At 41.3% G+C, this 23404-nt stretch overlaps 1 protein-coding gene across 1 annotated transcript in view; it reads right to left on the reverse strand.

Moving 5' to 3' along the window:
• PLPPR1 (phospholipid phosphatase related 1) overlaps positions 1-23404 on the reverse strand; it is a 189705-nt gene that overhangs the window by 32508 nt on the left and 133793 nt on the right. The window contains 1 exon segment of the mRNA XM_074199020.1: positions 5658-5667. Within this exon segment, the coding sequence (XP_074055121.1) occupies positions 5658-5667 (10 nt within the window).

Raw genomic sequence — 23404 nt, forward strand, 5'->3', positions numbered from 1 at the left:
AATTATTGATAGTACCTCTGGTACCAGCTGATTTCATAAGCAATGACTTTTCTTAAGGAGTTACAGTGTCATTTATGTGTTAGGATTGGAGGGGGATGTTAAAATACTCCCATCTTAATATGTATCTCTCTCACTGATTCAGTCCTTTTGCCAGAAATTGTGGGTATTAGGTAGGGATGCCTAAAATGGGTTTACTAAATGGTTAGTAAAGGAAGCAGAGCTCCTACAGAGCTCTCACTAAAATGGCAAATCAAAATATATTACTGATTGTTTCGACAAAAACTCAAAAACTTTTAAAAGTAAGATTGGACAGCCCTGTCATTAGAGATAAGGCATTTTTGTGTTCAGAAATCTTGCTTTAAAATAGAAATAGTTACAGGAAAGATAGCATCTTAAGTTGTCTATAACACCTTAGTGGGATCAGAAAGCTGACTATTGTCTTGGAAATGATTCCTGGGTCATGGGAAGCTAACTTTGCAGGGGTACCACAGAGTCCCAGGCTTAAGCAGACTTGGGGCAGCCTATAGACCTTGAACACATTGTGTGTGTATGTGTATGTGTATGTGTATATGTTTGTGTGCATGTGTTTGTGTGTGTGTGTGTGTGTGTCTTTGTGTAAAGGATAAGAGATAGGAGAAAAAGGAATAAAAGATCTCAAATGTGACCTTCATGCTGATATCTCTGTTACCCTGTTCTCTGAGAGTAGGTTTTAATGGGAGGGATCTGAGGTATTGGGTTCCTAAGGTAAAGAGGAGAGACTAGGAAGACCAATGAAGTAGAAGGGTTCAGAGAAACGAGGACAGTGACAGCAAAGGCAAATGATCCCTACAACTACTTGTGCCTTAAGGGAAATCTCTAGGCAAAGACAAGATTGAGGTGACTACTAGCTATCTGGAAAGTATCCTATGAGGGATGGAACTTTTACTGTAAGAAAAAGACCCTCCATGTCCTTGTAGGGTGGGGATGGAGATGTTGGAAAGGTACAATGATGGACTCTCATTTTAAAGTGTTAAGACCTGAACTAGAAGAAAGGAGCTACTCAAAAAATGAGACCTCAAGAGAGATTTGTTTAATTTCAAACATCCTCCTTTACTTCTCTTCAGTGTACTTAGAAGATTTAGAATTGAGTGAGAAACATACTGACACATAAAGATGAGAGGGAGACTTAGTGTGAACAGGAGGAAGCAGAGACAAAGAGAGAGAGACAGAGAGATAGATGGAGAGACAGAGAGACAAATGGAGAGATATACAAAGAGAGAAGAAAGGAGAAATGTAATAATGTGTGTATACATACATGTATACATATATATACATACATACATATGTGTGTGTATATATATATATATATATATATATGTATATAAATTGTGACCATAAAATAAGTATATAAATTCAGCCTGGCTCTTTTAAAGGACTAATTGTATCATAAGAAGACAAGCATTCTTTTGCAATAAATATCCGAGTGGCTCAATCTTATTTATATACCTTGAAAGTATGTTAACTATGCCTTCCAGCTGCCTGACAAATTGAGGTCAGAAGCATTCTTGTTTGTCTATTTCATTAAAAAACCCTTCAAGTGCATAAATCATAAATACATTTATTTTCAGAAACTTATAAAGAGCTTTAATTTCATTTTTAGCTTCATTCTGTCAGGCTTCTTTGTATTTTATATTTAATGTGTAGATTTTGAGATTCAGAATTCACTGACACAAATGGTAGAAGTATGAATTCAACCTTTTTGCTACCTCTTTGCTAGTATCATCATGTAAGTAACTTAATGACATGGACATCCAGTCACAAAATCTAGGTCTATATTAGAGAAAATAAAATCAGGGTAAAGTCAGGTCATTGGAACTGAGTTCAATTTTTTAACAATCTAAATTAAAAACAACATAATCTAGTGTCTTTATTAAGATGTGTTTCTCCCAATGTAAACAAGATCAAAAGAAATGTAGCACATTGGGAAACAATCTTTACAACTAATGATTCTGACAAAGGACTCATTTCTAAAATATACAGAGAACTGAGTCATATTTTTAAAACAAAAAGCCATTCCCTAATTGACAAATGGTCAAAGGATATACAAAGGCAATTTACAGATGAGGAGATCAAAGTAATCCATAGTCATATGAAAAAATGCTCTAAATCATTAATTATAAGAGAAATGCAAATTAAAGCTTCTCTGAGGTACCACCTCACACCTCTCAGATTGGCCAATATGACCAGGAAGGATGATGATCACTGTTGGAAGGGTTGTGGGAAATCTGGGACACTATTACACTGTTGGTGGAGCTGTGAAGTCATCCAACCTTTCCAGAGAGCTATTTGGAACTATGCCCAAAGGGCAACAAAAATGTGCATACCCTTTGACTCAGCAATACCACTACTGCGTCTATACCCTGAAGAGATGATGAGAAAGGGTGAAAACATCACTTATACAAAAATATTTACAGCAGCCCTGTTTGTGGTGGCAAAGAATTGGAAATCCAGTAAATGTCCTTCAATTGGTGTTGGGGGCAGGGGGAAGAGGCTTGGCGGTCGCTTAGAGGGGGAAACATAATCACCTTATAAGGGAATGTTACAGAACTCGGCCCCTCATTGAGTAAGAGTTCATGGGAGGGAGGACAGAGGGGATAAAAGTGTCTGCTGAGAGGTTGGGCGTGAGCGGGATGTGATCACAGAAGAATAAAGACTCATTATCCACCTCAGGCGCTCTGTCTGGTTCTTCCCCCATCAAAGAGTGGGGGCCGGAGGTACCCCGAAGACTCATCACGTGTTGGACTGGTGAGTAAGAGGACGGACTAGCATAAAGAAGCCGGCGTTGTAAATAAAAACCCGGCAAGTGGCACCCGGAACAGGGACCTGATTTTGCTAGGGAACGTCTGAATCCGCTGGTCGGATTCTCCAGACAGCCTTGGTCGTTTCCGACCGGGAGGAAGGAGAGGGCGTTTACTCTCAGATATTGCCTGAGGGACATATCCCTATTGTGTTGACTATGCTTCCTTTCTCTTCCCTTTCTCCTTCTGCTCTAATCACGCTCCTTGCCATGCTGGCCTGTCTGATTGTGCCCTGCTGCCTCCTTCTCTTTTGCCGAACGGGAACTTTCCAGTTCTGCCACCTGTTAGGATTGCAGCCTCGGCTAGTAGACAGCATGGGGGGCCGGAATAGTATTCCCGCCTTTGAGCCGGAGGAAAAAGAGGTCGTTGCAGCGCAGCTTTATAAACTCTGCGCTAAGCATGGCTGTAAATTACCTATCAAGACGTGCCGTGCTTTTGTTGAGAATATCTGGAACATCTGCCCTTGGGTGCAACATAGTGGGATCCAACCAGATAAATGGAAGGTGGTAGGGCAGCAGATGGCCTCCTATGATGACACCTGCCCGGGAAAACTGACCCCTGAGGATTTTACAGTGTATAAGATAGTGGATGCAGCCCTGCATCCCCAGAAGGTGACTTTGGCACGACCAATCAGCACTCAGGTGGGTAGCTCGTTGGCGGGATCGGATTCAGAGAGCTCAGAGGAAGAGGGAAGGCCACCCCCTCCCCTGTATCCATGGGAGGAACTTAGAAGAAACAATGGGGGAACAAGGGGCCCCCAGGGAGAAGAAAATGCCGCATGCCCCTCCTTACCGAGACAGAATGAAAAGGGGGAGGGCGATGAATGTGGCACACTTAGAGATTCAGGGCCGGAAGTTTCCGAGCGCGGGAAGGGAGGGGTGCAAACAGTCCTCAGGGGTGGCAGGAAGAGGAGCGTGAGTAGGTGGGACCGGGAGGCTGCTGACGAGGAGGGAGAAGTCCGCGCTGATTGGACAGCTGCCGCGCCCCAGACTTGGCGGCCCAGCCAGGAAACAGAGGCAAAAAATCCCCCGTGTTCCTTGTCCGCCCTTCAGAGATCCCCTCAAGGGCTCCGCCCATCCGGCCTACTTGCCACGAGTGCCTCCATAGCAATAGAGAAAGGGGAGGAGGTGGACTGGGATGACTGGGGCCTCTACCCGGTATTTACGGACCCCCTTACCGGAGCCTGAGACTACCGCCCTGTCCCTTTTAAGATGCTTAAGGAACTTAAGGAGGCCGTGACTAAATACGGCCCAAGCTCCCCTTATGTAAAAAGACTGATGCAAAACCTCTTTGCTACGCACCCTTGGACCCCTGCTGACTTTGACGAAATTGCAGCCGCGTGCCTGGATGCCTCCTCATATTTAGCTTTTAAGGCTCAGGCCCGCAGAGAGGCCTCTAAGCTGGCAAAATCCCGGGGTTATACTCCCCTGGATTTAGCCATTGACCTCCTGTGTGGAACTGGAGCCTATACTGACCCTGCTGTTCAGGCCCGGTATGGCCAGTTTGAGCTAGAGACTGTTAAAGAAACACATGTTGCAGCTTGGGATAAGATTGGAGCCATGAAAGGGGGGAGAGCCACACAGAAGTTGGTTGGGCTGAAGCAGAGAGCAGATCAGACACCCCTCTCATTTGTGAACGAGGTTAAAGAGACAGTGACTCGTATAATGGGAGACACCCCGGGATCTGATCTACTTATGAGACAATTGATTAAAGAGGGTCTTCGCCCCAAAGGGATCGCAGCCATTAGCAGCCTTCCCCCCGACGCTTCATTAGAAGAAATTGTTGACAAATTGCTGGACATGCCCAGCAAGGATTCAATTCAAGCCTTAGTGACTGCCATGGAGAACCGGGAGGATAGCCTCCTGACCGCCCTTCGTGGTATGCAGGTGAGACCCACCTGTTTTGGGTGCGGAAAGCCAGGGCACCTCAAAGCACAGTGCAGGCAGCGGCCCCCCTCCACTTCAGTTCCGACCTGTTATTCCTGTGGAAAGCCAGGTCACATAGCCAGGTTCTGCCGATCCAAAGAGAAGTCGGGAAAAGGGAAAGGGAGGGGCCCGGCCGCGGGCCCCCCCCCCCCCCCCCCCGTGCTCGAAGACAGCGGCCCCATTACTGTGACTATCCCCGTGAGGGTTGACTATAGAGAAGGGACACAGCAGAGAGAGATCGGGCCTTGGGAAACCTCGATGATTCCCATCGAGCTAAATATTTTCCCAGCGCTCATCACAGGGGCTGAGAGATGTGTGGACTTAGTCACCCATACCCAGGTCATTTTTGGTCCCGGAAGTCCCACATCCGTAAGGGTCACAAACCCCCACCCCTTTCCCACCTTGGTAAAACAGGGCCAAGAGGTGGGAAAGGCGCTGCCCTTGCGGGCCCCTCCCGCTCATGTGAACTGGGTCCACCCGGTCAGCTCTGGGCGACCACTGTTAACCATCACGGTGGAAAATCAGAAGCTCGAAGGGATAATTGACACTGGAGCCGATTGCTCTGTCATAAATAGGGGACAGTGGAGGCGCGAGTGGCCACTCCTACAGAGCCCTCAAGCAGTGACGGGGGTGGGGGGCAATAGATCTGCCATGAAAGCAGCACACGCCTTACGGTGGTCAGCTTTGGAAGAATCTGGACTCTTCACCCCACTGTGCCTACCCGACCTCCCTTATGCATTATGGGGTAGAGATATCTTGAGCCAGCTTAACCTGACACTTGCCACCCCTGATAGCCTGCGGGGAAATTAATTGGGGCCACTCTAGAGATGAGCTTTTCCCCCAGAATAACATGGATTAATAAGAAACCTATTTGGGTTGAGCAGTGGCCCCTGACAAAAGAAAAGCTCATCGCCCTCACAGACATAGTAATGACCCTTCTGCGCGAGAACAAAGTGGAACCGTCCCTTAGCCCGTATAACTCCCCCGTCTTTGTCATAAAAAAGAAAGGGGGGAGTTGGAGAATGTTGATTGATCTTCGGGCAGTAAATGCCAACATGGTACCCATGGGGACCCTCCAACCTGGTCTCCCTATGCCCACTGCAGTCCCGCAAGGGTGGACTATTATAGTGATTGATGTTAAAGACTGCTTCTATAGCATTCCCCTCCACCCGGAGGACAAAGAAAAATTTGCCTTTTCCCTCCCCGCGATCAATTTCCAAGCCCCCAGTAAACGTTATCAGTTCACCGTCCTACCGCAGGGAATGGCCAATAGCCCCACCCTGTGCCAGCTTTACATGGATACTCTGCTACATCCTATCAGAAAAGAATTCCCGAATTGCATGCTCATACATTACATGGATGATATCTTGATTGCAGCACCTTCTGTGACGGGGGCTCGGGCTTGCTTGCAAACGCACCACCCATGTCCTCCGCAAGAAGGGGCTTCACATAGCCCCGGAAAAGGTACAGATGGATTTCCCCTATGATTACTTGGGGCATAGGATTTTTCCGGGAAAGATTAGTAGGGCACTTCCTCCGATCAACGTCGAGGGATACACTACTCTTAATGATTTTCAGAGGCTTGTTGGCGCCATACAGTGGCTGCGTCCCGCTATGCCCCTCCCATCCTCCTTAATGCAACCTCTATATGATGTCCTTAAAGGCGACTCCCATCTGTCATCCCCTAGAAGTTGGACCCCCCAGGCAAGACAGGCACTCTCGGAAATTTTCCGCAGAACCTCTTCCTTCTTGGTTCAATACGACCCGGAGTCGCCTGTCCTCTTTCACACACTGGGGGACAGTTCCCTGGGCTGGGGATGTTTATTCCAGAGACATGGATGCCTTGAATGGCTATACCCCCGGACCACTAAGAGCATCATCCGGGACCGGTGGGAGGCCCTGGCCTTATTTTGCCTTCAGGCCTCAGAGCGATGCCAGCGTCTCTTTGGCCTCTTGCCTGTCCTCAACTTTACCCTCCCAGAGGAGGTGACCCACTCGCTAGTTGATAGATCTATCGCTTGGGCCACTGTCCTGACTACCCTCTCTCAGACCAGACTCACACCACCTCCCGTGGTTAGAGTGTTCGCTGAACTGCACCTTTCCCGCCCGCGCCCTCTAGTGTCCCCAGAACCAGTGACCGGCCCTAATGTCTTCACTGACGCTACCAGGTTGGGCCGTGCTGTGGTCCATGACCCTGCTAGACCCGCCACCTGGATTTTTGATACCCCCTTTGACTCCACTCAGAAGAATGAACTATATGCTATACTTCAGGCTTTCCGTCTCTACAGAGACACCCCTTTTAATCTTATTACTGACAGTATGTATTGTGCCATGCTAATCCCTCGTTTAGAAGATGCCTTCATTTCCTCGACTTCTTCCATTAGCCCACTCCTTATACAGCTGCAATCCTCCCTCCGTGATAGAAACCACCCCCTGTTTGTTCTTCACGTGCGCTCTCACGTTTCTTCCACCGGCCCCATATTCCAGGGCAATGCGGAGGCAGATAGGGCTCTCTTGTTAAACCTGTCCACACCTGCCCAGCTGGCACATGGTAAGTATCACTTGTCATCCAGGTCGCTCCGGCGCCTATACAGCATTCCCCGGAAGGAGGCTCGCCAAATTGTGCGCTCCTGCACTTCTTGTGCTCCCTTTAGACAAGCCCTCCCCGCAGAGGGGTCTAACCCACGTGGGGACGGCCCCAATGCTCTTTGGCAGATGGACATTACTCACCTGGGTCGTAAGTACATCCATGTCTCGGTGGACACCTTCTCCTCCTTCACCTTCGCCTCTCTACAGCCAGGAGAAGCGGTTAAACACGTTCTCTCACATCTATATGCCCAGATGGCTGTCTTAGGCGTCCCCTCGGCTATCAAAACCGATAATGGGCCCGCCTACACCTCGAGAGCCTTTGCTTCCTTTTGCAAAGAATTTTCCATTTCCCATTCCACCGGGATCCCTTACAATCCCACTGGCCAAGCTTTGGTAGAAAGAGCAAATCGCACACTCAAAACTACGCTCTTTAAACAGAAAGGGGGAGTTGGCAGGTCACTGACCCATTCAGACCTGTCTCAGGTACTATTTACCATGAATTTCCTACAAGTCAGGGATGACGGCACTACAGCCGCCCAGAGATTTTTCTCCCCAAAAGGACATGCTAAGAAAGAACCAACACTCCTGCCCTCTCCCACCAAGGCCCTACCAGGCTCTAAAGTCATGTGGAGAGATGAAGAGGGAGGTTGGCATGGCCCTGTAACGGTAAAGAACAGAAGACAGGGCCACCTGTCATTTCATCCCGAGGATAAGATAGAAGAGCCAGAAAGATGGCTCCCTGTTTACAAGATAAGAGACCTTGATTAATGCCCAACCCTATGGGGTGAGAGGAATTTCTTCCTTTTTCAGGCCTTCTGATCGTCGTAGGGATCCTTGGAGGTGCTCCATCTGAAGGAAATCCGACATGGGGAATACTCCGAGTTATTCCCTCTCCCCTTCCGGTAGCACGGAACTCCCCGATCTACCCTCGCCTGCTAGTGACCAATACATCGATGGGGCTCAGCCCAGCAGGGACAAAAAAGGGGACCCAGCTCCGAGGCCTTCTGGGTTGGCGACCCCTGGTGAATCAAACTCAACGGGACTTCACGATTCCTCGGTGGGGCCCCTCATGTGTGGCCACAGGGGAAGACATCAAGGATCCCATACCATGGAGGGATTGCCAGATGGCGGGAGGATACCCCCTTGAGGGTGAACAAGGACGCTGATTCTGGGAATCACCCTACTTGTTGTCTGTTTCTGCCGCCTAGCTAGGCGACAGAGGGGCTATATGCTTCTTACTCAGAAAGCCTTCATGGCCATGGAGACGGGGGAGGATCCCCAAGTCTGGCTAGCCGCCATGCATGACATGTGACACCTAGGGGTAAGACGAGGTAAACCCCAAGACGGGCAACCTCTCCTAACCCAGCCACCTAAGACAGGCCCTGAGGGTGTCGGGCGCCTAGGACGGGCAAGGTCCTGGGTTGAAGGAGATGACCTAAGACAGGGTTCCTCGCCCCCGGCTATCAGAGGCCAGTAGAAATGACACCGCTTAAGACTAACCTCAGCACCGCTTAAGGTCACACCAAGTGATAACCTTGTAAAACAGAAAGGGGGAGATGTTGGGGGCGGGGGGAAGAGGCTTGGCGGTCGCTTAGAGGGGGAAACATAATCACCTTATAAGGGAATGTTACAGAACTCGGCCCCTCATTGAGTAAGAGTTCATGGGAGGGAGGACAGAGGGGATAAAAGTGTCTGCTGAGAGGTTGGGCGTGAGCGGGATGTGATCACAGAAGAATAAAGACTCATTATCCACCTCAGGCGCTCTGTCTGGTTCTTCCCCCATCAAAGAGTGGGGGCCGGAGGTACCCCGAAGACTCATCACGTGTTGGACTGGTGAGTAAGAGGACGGACTAGCATAAAGAAGCCGGCGTTGTAAATAAAAACCCGGCAAATTGGGGAATGCCTTAGCAAACTGTGGTATATGTATGTCATGGAACACTATTGTTCTATTAGAAACCAGGAGGGAAGGGATTTCAGGGAAGCCTGGAGGGATTTGCATGAACTGATGCTGGGTGAGATAAGCAAAACCAGAAAAACACTGTACATCCTAACAGCAACATGGGAGTGTTGTTCAACCTTGAAAGACTTGCTCTTTCTATCAGTGCAACAATCAGGAAAAATTTTGGGCTGTCTGCAAAGGAGAGTGCCATCTGTATCCAGATAAGGATCTGTGGAGTTTGAACAAAGTGCAAGGACTATTCCCTTTAATTTAGAAAAAAAACAGATATCTTATTGTCTGATCTTGTTACCTCTTAGACTTCTCTTCTCTTCTTTAAGGATATGATTTCTCTCTCATCACACCCAATTTGGATCAAGGTACATCATGGAAACAAAGTAAAGACTGACAGAGTGCTTTCCGGGGGGGGGGGAGCAAGATTGGGGGGAAAATTGTAAAACTCAAATAATATCTTTAATAAAAAGAAATTAAAAAATGTGTTTTCTCTATAATCATTAATCAATAAATCATTCAGGCTTTACATGGTCAAGCATAAACTCAGAAATGAGCTTTTGCTGAAGCAGAATGTAGTGAATAGGAATGTGAGTTGGATGGCCTGTAAGATCCATAGCTTGGTGATTTCATTCGAAATGAAAATCCATTCACTAAGGAAGGTATTGTTGTATAGATATGAATGATCTGAAAAGCTACTTCAGGCTGTACCTACTGGTCTGACATTAGCTCTTATTCCTGAGTGTTCTTGACCACAATGGTAGGTGGAGTGGAAAGCACCATCAGACTGATCCTCCTGACTGTATTCCTCTGTCTTAATATTTCTTAAATTCAGGTTATATGCAAATTGATTATATAGAAAAATATTTGGGTAAATAGCACCTTTCATGCAGTGGTTAAAAACTAATTGTACTGCTGGCAAAGATAAGATTGGATGATATACTTAACAAACTACTTTCTTCCTCTAATTGAATTTTATATTACTAAGGAACAAAGCTTTGTTAATGCATGTTGCAGTCTACTTCCAAGTAATAATCCTTTGCTTGGTTTTATTGATAAAGCATTGGCTTGCTTCTGTCACCACTGTGGGAGTTGGATCATAAATCCAAATTGGGATTACTCAGAAGTAGAGCTAGCTACTAATTTCAGTACAAAGAACAAATTAATTTAGACATTGGAGTTCATCCTTTCCCTTCCCTGGATTCATTAATTACTCAATAGTTAACATGTGTCCGCCCTCTAGTACTCTTCCAACCAGTGATTTTCGAATTCCCAGTTGTATTTCCATAGCCATTTCTCATCCTCCAGTATCTACTTCCTTGATCCAATCTCTCTCATTTCCACCAGTCCAGATGTACCTATTCCTTTCACTCCTGGAATGAGTATTCCACATTTACCAAATTGAGTCTCATTTTGAACTTTTTCCACTCTCACTGTCTTCTTCTTTTGGCTACTATATAATGACACTGCATTTTGAGCCATCCTTTCTAGGACTAGTTTGTAAATTCACTCCTAATTCAGGATTCTCAGGTCATGGTGGAGGCATCTGAATATTCCTTGCTTCTCATCGCCACTTCTGAACTTTCCCCTCTATCTCCATCACTCAGTAAGTTGTCCTCAATCCAAATTTATCATCCAAAGAAGATAATGGTTATCAACAACATTCAGGATATTATCCTCCTCTCCTCAATGACTTCAGTGACTGGGACTCAGTTTTTCATTTTCAACTCATGCCCTCATTGTAGACTTCAACATACATGTTGACATTCCTTCGATACTATAACTTCCAGTTCACAACCTGCTCAGTTTCTATGACATACTCTTCCATCCTTATCATCATTCACAGAAGTGCTTGAGTTCCATATTTGTGAACTTCAAATTGCTATATCTGATAATAAATATCGTTATATGTTCTTCATTGGCTTATGACCTCTTCTCTTTGCCTTCACTTTATTTATTTATTTTTTTTAGGTTTTTGCAAGGCAAATGGGGTTAAGTGGTTTGCCCCAGGCCACACAGTAAGGTAATTATTAAATGTCTGAGGCCGGATTTGAACTCAGGTACTCCTGACTCCAGGGCCAGTGCTCTATCCACTGCACCACCAAGCTGCCCCTTCCCTTCACTTCTAATTCCTCTACTCCTCTGTTCTTATGGCCTTTTTTCAGTCCTTTTCCTTCTTCCAACTCCACTATTAGTTCCTTAAACTTTCAGTTTCCAAAATATGTAATTTTTTTGGGGGGGGGAGATTTTTTCTCTGCCCTATTAAAATGTGAATTCGTTAAAGGCAGGGACCATATTTTGGCTTTTCTTTGTGTCCCTACCACTTAATACAGGGTTTGGCACTTTCCAACCTCAATAAATTCTTGTTGACAGTCACTATACCATCCTCTCCTTTGTATTGGGGATTTTAAGAGACATGTGATACTCTCTCAAACTAAAATTTCAGCTCTGTCCTCCTTTTCATCCAAATATTGATCTGCAGGAACATTTTAGAAAGTCAATAATGAGAAACTTGGAAGAAAAGTTTCGCATCCATGGATGCAGGAGGTAGAGACTTCCACAGAATGACTAGAGACACTTGTTTTGCCTGTCTGAAATGCTCCTCTTTTTCTGGGGCAGAAAATGTTAGAGGGAGGGTATCTCCAAAAGATCCTCTCTCTGTGGGCTGATCTCTGGCTCAATTTGCCAGGACTCATGATGTTCTTCTTAAATAGTACCTGGTTGCAAAAAGTCCTTTTATTTTCTCAGAAGAGATTCCCTCATATCCATTATCAGCCCCCCACATATATTTTTTCTCTTTCCACATTGCCACTGCTTCTAGAACCCTGCTTCCTTCCTATCTCCCCACAGAAGCCTTCTTCCCCTACATTGGGAAGACATGGGAGTATGCATTAACAGTGAGATAGATCCTTTCTTGTTGTGCTCTCCTGTCATCTCCAATGGGTATTTTCCTCATTATCTCCTGAAGGTGTAAGACCCTTGGAGGATGTCAAGGTGTGAGAAACTAGGATGGTTGTTTCTAGGCTAGAGGAGAAATGGCATCCTGCAACTATTAGCATGTGTGGGAAATCATGTGCCCCACGATATTTGTCCCCCAAATTAAGTCAGCACTAAGGAATAGGGCAATATGAGCAAAGTTGGACAAATTTCACCAATCATTCCAGCTCCAAAAGGTTTCCCTCTTCTCTAAACTGCTCCTATGTATCAGTATTATGTCACTAGATCCATTCTTTCTAATTATTGTATAAGAATTATTTATTTTTTCTAACTAGATCATAGACTCCTTGAGGGCACAGATCAATTCTTATACTTATATCTCCTCACAGTGTCTAATATATAGCTAACAGAAATTGGAGATAATTAATGTGCTTTCATGAAATTTGAGACTGAATAAAAGAGAAAAGCTGAATTATGATATAAAAATCTGTTTCCACTACACTGTGGTATGTTAGAAAGAATATTGGACTTGTATTCAAATTCTGTCTCTGATACTTGCTAGCCAAGTGACCAAGGACAAATCATGATCTCTCTCACTCTCAATTTCCTCAACTGTAAAATTGGATAACGCATTTCTTATCTTCCTGACATAATTAATATGAGGTTCAAATAACGTAATATATAGAAAGGATGTTATGAACTCTATAAAACTCTATAAAAAAAATCAGTTTGTATTACTTGTGAGTCTGCTAGCAGGTCATTCCATGCCTCTGGAGCTCATCAGTTTTCTGCTCAGTAAAACTGGGGTGTGTGTAAACTGGGTCACTTCTAAAGTACCTTTAATTTTTTAAATATATAATCCTATGAATTCTTGTTTCATATATATATATATATATATATATATGAACTCAATGAGAGTTAGAACCAAGTGAGGAAGAACTTTCTGATTGTGAAAGTTGTGAGCCATTTCAAATGTCTGAGTTCTCTGAGCTCAACGGCTGCAACACTGATCTGGATTGCTGATGCAGCCAGTTTGGACAGCCCCTTCTTGTAAAAACTCTTATCTTCAGTTTTAGAAGTCATATAATGACATTTCATTTTGTGTCAAGTACAAGAAATGTATGAAGAAAACTTAAACATTTTTTGGTTAGGTAGAGCAAATTAATGTCTCTAACCTCTGGGACTTTGTAAAATGAATTAAACTGAATAAGAAATATGAGAAATACTCTGATTATAAAGAAGAAACGTTGCCTGGTACATATTAGAAACATAACAATAGAAACACAAATGACAACCAGAGCCAAAGAGAATCTTGCTCAGAAAAGACCCAATTGAATACAGGAGTTACAAATAATATGGTCTATAATTGAATGAGGTAATGAACCTATAAGGATTATCAGTATTGCTATATGGGCCTTGGGGAAACAATTGTTTTTATGATATGAAATATTAGAATCGATAAGGCGGGGAAATGGTTGGGCTGACACATTAAGGTAAATGAAAAGGTAAGTCTTACTAATTCTGGTTCTTGAAAGTGTTTCAGCCCCAGCAAAGCAGAAAGAACAACAGTGTTTCAGCCAAGCAAAACAGAAAATACTCGTCACATTGTCATATTCAATTTAGCAAATATTGCTGAATATTGCCTAAGGTTGTTGTATTTACAAAGTATGTTTACATTTGCAAAGTTTTTTCTCCATTATAATGTTACTCCACATAGTGTAATTACTTACTTCACGAAGGAATAAACTATAGAAGGAAAGAAATTTGTGTATAATGATGATCCTTGGAGGCATATCCAGAGTTATGAAACTCAGAGTCCTACATTCTAATCTGTCTCTAAACCCTTTGCTTTCCACCTTGCACCTCTTGGGAAAAACTTGCCTATTTTTTTCTATTCTGTGAGAAATTTGTAAATACTTCAGTTTTGTGATACCTTGATCACAGAGCCAGAGAGAGGCATATGATATGGCCCTCAATGCAGGAAATGAAGTCACCAAGTCACTAGATGATTTGTTAATATGATGAAGGTGAGAAAGGATTTTTATTTTGGAATTGTAGAGACAGGATGCCTTGTCATTAAAACAGGCTCAAATTCTTTCTCTTATACTTCCTTTTTAAAATGTCTATGGGTAAGTTATTTCATGTCTGTGAGCTTCAGTTTTTTAAACTGAAAAATGGGGATAATACAGGGTTTATCTAAAAGAGGTTTGAGAACTGATTTAGATAACGTATATTTTTAAAAAGCAATATGTAAATTTCAGTTGTTGTTGAATAGTGAATTTTGTGAATTTGAAAGAGAATGGCAGATGGGGAAAACTAGAGCCAGCCAACCAAATTAATGTAACACTTGAGCCACTGTTTCCTCAATTGTAAAATAAGGAGTTTGGACTATAGGGTCATGGAAGTCCCTTCTGGTTTTATATTTGTGTTCTAATGTTCATTTAAATTGTTTTTTTTTCCATTCTATAACATACTAATGACTAATGACTCTGTAACTATCTTGCAATACAGCATGGTGGATGGATATTTCATTACCTTTCATGTCAAAATATGTACTGGCCAGAGAACAGATAAGATATTCTTGAAAGGTATCATCTTTGTTTCAATAAAGAACTGTCAAAAACAAGAATGTTGGATTGTTGAATGTTGAAAAGAATGTGGATTCTGAGCTCTTTCTGTGTGGTTTATGATACTAGAAACACTTGTAGGAGATTAAAGTCATGTACATATTTTGCTTTGGTCAAGTTTGGGTAAAGTAGTTCCAGAATGTAGATATGGAATTTAGATAACTGTTAGATTTCTGGTATTAGAAAATCACCATTAGCAGCTTAGAGACTTCCAAACTTCCCAATAGATGTTTTGACATAGTAGTTTTGAACAAGATTAGATATACATATCATTCTTGATCTGCAGACTCTTCTTAACTATCTGAGGCTTAATAATAAGTGGCAATAGGTATTAGATCAGAGACTAAAGAGGCTCACGGGGAAAGGGCAGGGTGGGTAATTTTGGCTGGTTTCATTAGCAGTAGAAAAAGACGGACATGAATTATCAGTTACTACTGTGATATAACAAAAGTTTAGCTATGTGAGATTAGTCAATATCTTCACCCCTAAGCCAAGGACAAATAAATGCTCAGAATGGGACTGTTAGTATGGTTGATTTGATGCTGAGTCACTCCATTGTGTTCATATTGATGGTTCCAGAGACTAATATGGACTGAACTTTTAGGCAAGGAGGTGAAGGATGTTGGGGCAGGGAACCATGCCAATCCTAATTGTTTCTAAGCTGGTGAATTTGATAAGAAAAGTTGACAAGGAATACCTTTGGGAGTTGTTCATGTCCTGTCCATCCTCTTTTATTTCAAGATCAATGTGGGGAGGAAGAATAATGAGCTGTCAGTGAATAGTTCTCAGGTCTTGCTCAAGCAGGTGGCATTGAATAGAGACAGTTTTGGGGTGTTTTCATGTCCATCAGCACTGGCAGTGCCTTTGACCACAACTATAGTGTACTGGATATATAAAGTTCCCTGGGACTGTAGCTGCTGGCTGTGTGCTCTTTACTCCATATCAGCTAATATACCAAGTCTGTTGAATACATTTGAGAAAACTCTCCAGCTGTGCCCCTTATGGCATGTCTAAGTTATTTTGGGAAAAATTAAAATTGAACCAAAACATTTATCAAATGCTCAGGTTTTCCATAAGGATAAATGGCCCTCTCACCAATTATGGAGGGCTTAGACTGAACATGTACAGTTCTTTGGAGCTTCTCCATTCAAAAAGCTGGAAAGGTTGGGTGAATATCAGAAGAGAGAGATATATCAGCTTTTGTAGTAGGATATTTTCTGAATTTACTCAATAATTGATTATATTGCCTTCTTAGACTTTTTTGAAGAAAAGGAGTAATTATTACATTAAGGCTTTATTTTCAGATTTAAAAATACTTCTTTAAAGGAAGGAGAAGCTTCCATCTATTTTTGACCTTTTGGAGAAAGTCCATTATGATGCAGTGACCTAGTGAATACAAGGCAGAATTGGTATTAGAAAGCCTCCATTTCTCTCGCATTCTAGTTAAGTCACTTTGGTCAATTAATACATTTATTGGACTTCAGTTTCCTCATCTATACATTAAGATAAAAAAAGTTGCATATGGGTGACATCATGGTATAATGCATGGTTCTTAACAAAGGGTTTGTAAATTTTTTAAACACATATTTTTATGTCATTAGAATTGGTTTTCTTTTTACTCTTGTGATTTAATTTAGGGATTTAAAAACATTTTTTCTGAGAAAGGTCCATGGCACAAAAGAGGATAAGAACCCCTGATTTAGAAGGAAGAATACACAAATGGATTTAGAGGACTTTGATCTGCCTGGCTCTGCCTCTTACTCCCTGTGTGATTTGAGAAAAATCATTTAACCTCCCTAACACCGTTTCCTCATTTGCAAAATGAGGAGCTTCTACTCCTTGGCTGGTGAGTTCCCAAGTCACTGTTTGTGCATAGTCTAAACTCTGCACAGTTGACAATGCAGTAAAGGGCTAGAATAAGGAATTACTGATTATCTATTTGACACTCCAGTGCAAGAAAGAATTGAAGCCTGGACTGGATAAATTGTTGCTTCCATTTCAACCATCAAGAAATCCATAAGTCTTTGTACCCAATGTGGATTATGCTAAGTGGAAATTCCCAGATTTCTAGTCCATTTTCTCTGTATGTTTCCTAAAGAGCACTGTGAATAAATAACTTTTTTCTAACATGTTTTGCAGAATTGAATTAAATGTCATGGATTAATGACCAATGAGTTTCTTTCTCTGACATTTTCTAAGACCCATTACTGCTGAAGAGAGGAGAGGGAAAAGGAGTGACAAGTTAAGGGGCTGGAGGTCAGTCCTGGAATATTCCCTATAAGAAAATTAAGGTTAAAAGTTTCTTCCTGGGAAGAAGGCAAGATCATCCTATAAGAACTAAAAAAGAAGCAAGCACTCAAGTTTCTCCAGGAGCAGCCTGGCTGCTAAACTCTATGCTGTGGAAACTTCATTTCTGGATACATTTTGGTTTGGGATCTAAACATTATCAGTCTTAGTCAATCTGTAAAAACTGAACAGACAAGTCATCTAAAGAGAAGAGCCTTAAAAGGAGATTTAGCTCTGGGCTTGACTCCAAGTGAGGGATACTGAGCATGCCCTACATTTCAGACCAGGCTACATTTCTGTAGATTTTTGTTCCTTCTCTTGGAAATCACTTAACCTCTCATTGCTCTAGGAGATTCTCTAAGACCATGAGTTGCAGAGAAATTGCTGACCTACATTGGTCAGGGGAGTTTCCATAACAAGGAATTCCCTGGGCCAATAAATCATGGGTCCAGTCCCTATCCCTAAGAAATAGTAAGCTTGTTAAACAAATAAATACATTTGTAGCTTGGGACTGAGAAACAGTCATCCCCAGTCCTGTGTGTTACTAGAGATCTCTCTTCAATCTCAAATAACACTTTGCTCCTACCTTTATAATCCATTTAATATGGAATATTGAAGTTTATAATTGTATCTTGTCTAAAGTATCTTCACCAGAACAGTTTTCTATAGATGCTTAATACATGTTTACTGAATGAAAAAAACAGGAGTGGATGAATGTCCAAAGAGAAGAGTGATACATTAGGTCTACAATGGGACAGGTAAACTTTGAAACTATAGTGGAAATTTCATCTGATATCATGGCTCAGCAGGAGAGAGAGAGAGAGAGAGAGAGAGAGAGAGAGAGAGAGAGAGAGAGAGAGAGAGAGAGAACCTAAGATGGTTCCTGGGGATCCTCATGGACTTGATCTCATTCTAAGTTTGCTGTCACAATCGGGTATCATTTCAAAAATCTCTTTTTTAAAATTTTTTGTTGAGTACAGACAGAGATAGAGATTCGGGTTAGTAAAGATTGTTCAATTTTTAACTGAGACTTTAAAAAAGGAAAGGGATAGTTAAGGAGAGGACAGTTAAAGGAGGTAGAAGGGAAAGGAAAAGGGACTTGATGATAAAGGGGAAACAAAGAACCAGGCAGGTGGGACAGAATTTGGCAGACAGCCCTGAAAGCTTTTACAATCACTAATAAATTCTTGTTTCTTTGCTTCTGTCTGCTCATAACTGAGGAGCAGAGAAGATGATAGTGACAAAAGAACCCCCAAATCTGTAACCCCAATTCAATCAATAAGCTCTTATTAAATGACTGCAGTATTCAAAGTTCCCATTCAAATGAAAATGCTACCTCTCTTGAGGGAAGAGAGACCTGGCAGCCTTTTCCTCAACTATTCTTTCTGTCATATCATGCCAGAATACTTGTGCCTGATCACCTCCCCTCATTTGTATCATCTCCAGCTCTTTTCAGTGGAAAGTAATGGAGTTCTCTCCATTCACTTTAATCACTCCCTTTTGTCTTCCTTTCAACCTTCCCTTTCACATTCTACCTTATTTTACAACATGGTTTCTTACTCTCTTTTAGTTCCTGTATCCCTAAGAGAATCTGGCAAAGTCTCTTTCCATTCTCAGAATGATGCTTTTAAATACAAAAATCAAAATAAACAAGAATACTAAGGAAACCAGAGATTAGTGAAAATACAAATATATATATATATATATATATATATATATATATGTATGTATGTATGTATGTATATATCTCCTTTGCTCCATCCAAGTTCCTAGATTTCCCAAAATTTATTCATAGATCCTAGGGTAAGAACCCTTGGATCATAACTATTTGTGTCCATATCTCTTCTCCTCTCCCCCATTAAATTATAAGTATTAGATTTTAAGACTCCTTATGTCTTATTTCATGTTTGTATTTCCAGCACCAGGTCCAGTATTCTGTGCAACACTGAAACTCTTTTAGAAATTGCACCCCACCCTATTCCAATCCTGACATACCTATTTATCACACTACAGCCAGTGCTAGTAACTTATTAAAGTTTATGCAGCTTCCAAAAAGGCTTAATTTCCCACCAGGGAGTAGTTTTGACTTTGGAAGAAATTGGTTGCTTTTTGTTTTATGATAAAGAAAGTGAGTCATATCCCCTTTTAACCAAAGGAAGTTATTTATGATGATTTTAATATCCCAGGATGAAAATGGGGCCTCTAATGGTTTGCAGCTTGTATTGATCATTAAAATTGTGCAGAAGTGTATAAAGAATTTTGAAAAATACACAGTAGAATGATGTTGGCTATAGGGTCTGAATCCTAGCTCTACCACTTACTATCTGTGTGACCCTGGGCAAATCACTTCTCCTTTCTGGGTCTTGGTTTTTACATCTGTAACATGAAGGACTTCAACTAATTTCTAAAAGTCTCTTCTATTTGTAAGTCTGATTTAATGCAGCTTAGATATGGATAAATTCTCTTATTAATATGAGTTGGATATAGATTATCTTTTTACCTAGAGTCAGGATTTAAGTTTAAATCTCATTTCTATCAATTACTAGCTAATAATAATAACAATAACAATATTTTTATTACCATTATTAATGCCATTAATATCAGCTAGTCTGTAAAGAATTCTTTAATGTTTAAAAAGAATTTTATATATCTTATCTCACTTGATCTTCACAACCTAGGAGAAATGAGTTATTGGTTTTCCCAATTTAAAGATTAGGAATTGGAGGATGGAGGGTATTGTTTCTTCACTACTTTGAGACTTAATATACTCCTCTGTAAAAAGTACTCAAATAGCTTCTTCATGAAATAACTTTCCCAAGATCTCACAAATACTAAGTGTCAGAGACAGGATTTGAACCCAGATAGAGGTGTAATGAAAGGCTCTGAATATGATATCTGAGCTATGCTTTGAGGGAAGATAGAAATTTTAAGAAGTGCATTTTGGAGGGTATGCATGAGAGAAAAGCATGGGGGTATGATAGGGAATTTTTCACCCTGAGAATAAAAGGGCATGTTTCACTGGAACAAATAATGCATAAGAGTGAATTGTGAAAATCTCTGAAAAGATATTTAGGAGTCAGATTATAAAGGACTTTTTAAAATGTCGAACAAAGGATTTTTGAATTTTATCTCAGAAGCAATTGGGAATAAAGATGTAGAGTTTTATGGAGGCCAGGATCATAATGATAACAGTAAGCATATAGGCTAAAGATATGTATGTAAGCGAGAAGATAAAGCCTTTGGATGCAGAATGTACCAGAAATGAATGTCAGTCCTCAAGGAAAATTTTAAAAGATCAACATGGCCATGTCTGTGATCTCATTGACTACTGAAAATTTGATCAGTCTTTGCATAAAGTTCCTTCTTAAGGAGTCCTGGTGTCTTGACTTTTACTGTTGGACTGAATTCTTGCAAGCATTGGTTGCCTCCCAGCACATTTCACCCCAGAGAATTTAAGACTCTCAGAAGTCATGTGTAAATTTGGTCTTCATGTGTTTACCTTGTTCATTTCTTAATCCTCTTAACCTCTAATCATGCCATTGGTTCTTGGTTTTGTTCCCAAATCTCTGGTAATACCTGATTGATACTGGTCTATGGTTCTTAGTCTTCTGCTATATACTCTGCCTAATTGAATATCATCTCAAGAGTGAACTCTCAAGAGATCCCACAAAAAAGAAAAAATACTTTTTAAATTTTGAACCATATTGAGGCTAGCATCGCTATCTGATATAATTATTGGTAATATTAATAACAGATGTTTGGAGAACACATAATAAGTGTTTAATGAATATTTGTTGATTGATGGGTAAGAGATAATTGTGAAAGGTCTTTGGAAAAATTTATACTTTTGATTTTATAAATTGTCATGAATTATTATAGCTCACTCTGCTAGTTAGCAACTTCCAAGTTAACAACTACCCTTTGGAAACCAGTGATTTTCCTTAAATATGATCATATTTCTGAATTCTTTAGTTTTATGTTGGCAGACCCCTAGGAAAGAAGGAAGGAAGAAATGAAAGAAGGAAGGAAAAGAGAGAGGGAGGGAGATAGGGAGAAATAGAGGGAGGGAAGAAAGAGAAGAATAAAGGGAGATGGAAAAAGCAGGGAAGGAAAGAAGGAAAGAGATGAGGAGTGAGACAAGGAAAAATGGCAGGAGAGAAGAAAGAAGAAAGAGAATAAAGGGAAAAGGAAAGAAGGAAGGAAGTATGAAAGAAGTAAGAGAGACAGGTAGAAGTGGATGGAGAGAAGAAATGGAAGAATGAAGGAAAGGGGAAAGAAAAAAGGAATGAAGGAAGGAAGGAAATAAATATTTGAAGATATACCCTATGTTAGATATTAAGCTAAGTGCTTTAAAATTTTTCATTGATCCTTATAACAGCTCTGTGAATGAAATTCTGTATAATATTCCACTTTCATAGTTAAGGTTGACAGAGATTGAGTGATTTGCCCAAGGTAACACAGCTAGTAAGTGTCAGAACCTGAATCTGAACTCAGGTCCTTCTGACTTCAAACCTAACTCTCTATTATACCATATTTCCCCATTTATAAGATGCACCCTTTTTTGAAAAAAATGGGGTCTAAAAACTGGAGCCATCTTATACAGTTCTTGTAGATTTTTTTTAGGTTTTTTTGCAAGGCAATGGGGTTAAATGGCTTGCCCAAGGATGCACAGCTAGGTAATTATTAAGTGTCTGAGAGTGGATTTGAACCCAGGTACTCCTGACTCCAGGGCTGGTGCTTTATCCACTTCACCACCTAGCTGCCCCTCTTGTAGATTTCTTTACTTGCATTTCCTGCTTTTTCATGCCCATTGTCTTTAGGCTCATTGTTTCATATTTGTTACCAGTACATTAGGTTAAGTTTTGCCACATTCTGCCTAGAAATGGCTCTGAAAATATTTTCAAATGGTGCTGAATTCAAGTTCACAATGATCCAGTTTGCAAAAATGAATGGAAATCATGCTGCTGAATGTCAGTTTGGTCCTCCTCTGAGAAACCAATCAGAGACTGACTACAGGAAGAAGAAACACTCCTGAAAATGCCCCAGCAGAAGAAAGCCATGAGAGGCAGATCAGTCAAATGGCCTGAGTTAGAGAGGGAATTGAAGAGATAGATTGAAGAGCAAAGGGGAAATGGAATTCCTGGATCCACAAAGATGCTTCATCAGGAGGCCAGAAGAATTGCTGATGAAAAGGAAGTGATTGATTTCCAAGGAGGACACAAGTGATATTTCAAGTTCATGAAATGAAATATGGACTAAACATTCCTCCATGCACCAGACTTGCCCAGGGAGTGCTTGTGGTCAACCACAGACTAGAGCACAGGCAGGAAAATGGTCAGAGCCTCTCCAGAGAGAGAGTAAGTCATCAAACACAAATGAGGATGAACTAATGGATGGGAGTTTTAACAGTGATGGGGAGTTTTGTGAATTTTGTGATGAATAAAAAAACTTCAGTTCAATACCTTTTTTTTCAAATTTCAGTTCCCCAAATTAAGGTGCATTTTATAAAGGGGAGAATCTTATATTTGGGGAAATACTGTACTATCAATCTGCTTCAATCATATGATGAAATTATATAGAGTTCTAGATTTGAAACCCCCCTCAAAAACTGAGTTTAAATCATGGCTTTTCTACTTGTTATAAACAAGAATCAAATAGAAGGAGAAAGCATAGGTAGGCTGCAATCTGAACTAATAGAGGAAGTACCATGTAAAGGCAAATATAGGCACTTTGCTTTATTGCACTTTGCAGAGATTGTATTTTTTCCTTACAAATCAAAAATTTGAGCAACCCCATTTTTTCAACAGCATATGTTCATATTGTGTCTCTGTGTCACATTTTGGTAATTCTTGCAATATTTCAAACTTAATATATTTGTCATGATCAGTGATCTTTGAAGTTATTATTGTAATTGTTTGGGGTGCTATTAACCATGACTATTTAAGATGATGAATTAAATAAATATTCTGTCTGTTCTTACTGCTCTCCTGGCCCTTCCCCCATTTCTCTCCCTCTATTCATGCTTTCCTATTCCCTAAGCCACAATATTGAAATTAAGCCAATTAATAAACCTTCAGTGGCCTTGAATTGTCTAAATGAAATGGAGAGTCAATTGATTGGGCAAACTTCATTATTGTCTTTTGCCAAGAAACTGCCACAACCACCTTAAACTTTAGTGACCACCACCCCGATCAGTCATGAGCCAAGTCAAGACTCTCCACTAGTAAAAAGGCTGATTTTCTAAAGGCTCAGGTA

The sequence above is a fragment of the Macrotis lagotis genome, chromosome 8, assembly GCF_037893015.1.
Source record: "Macrotis lagotis isolate mMagLag1 chromosome 8, bilby.v1.9.chrom.fasta, whole genome shotgun sequence".
Taxonomy (NCBI): domain Eukaryota; kingdom Metazoa; phylum Chordata; class Mammalia; order Peramelemorphia; family Peramelidae; genus Macrotis; species Macrotis lagotis.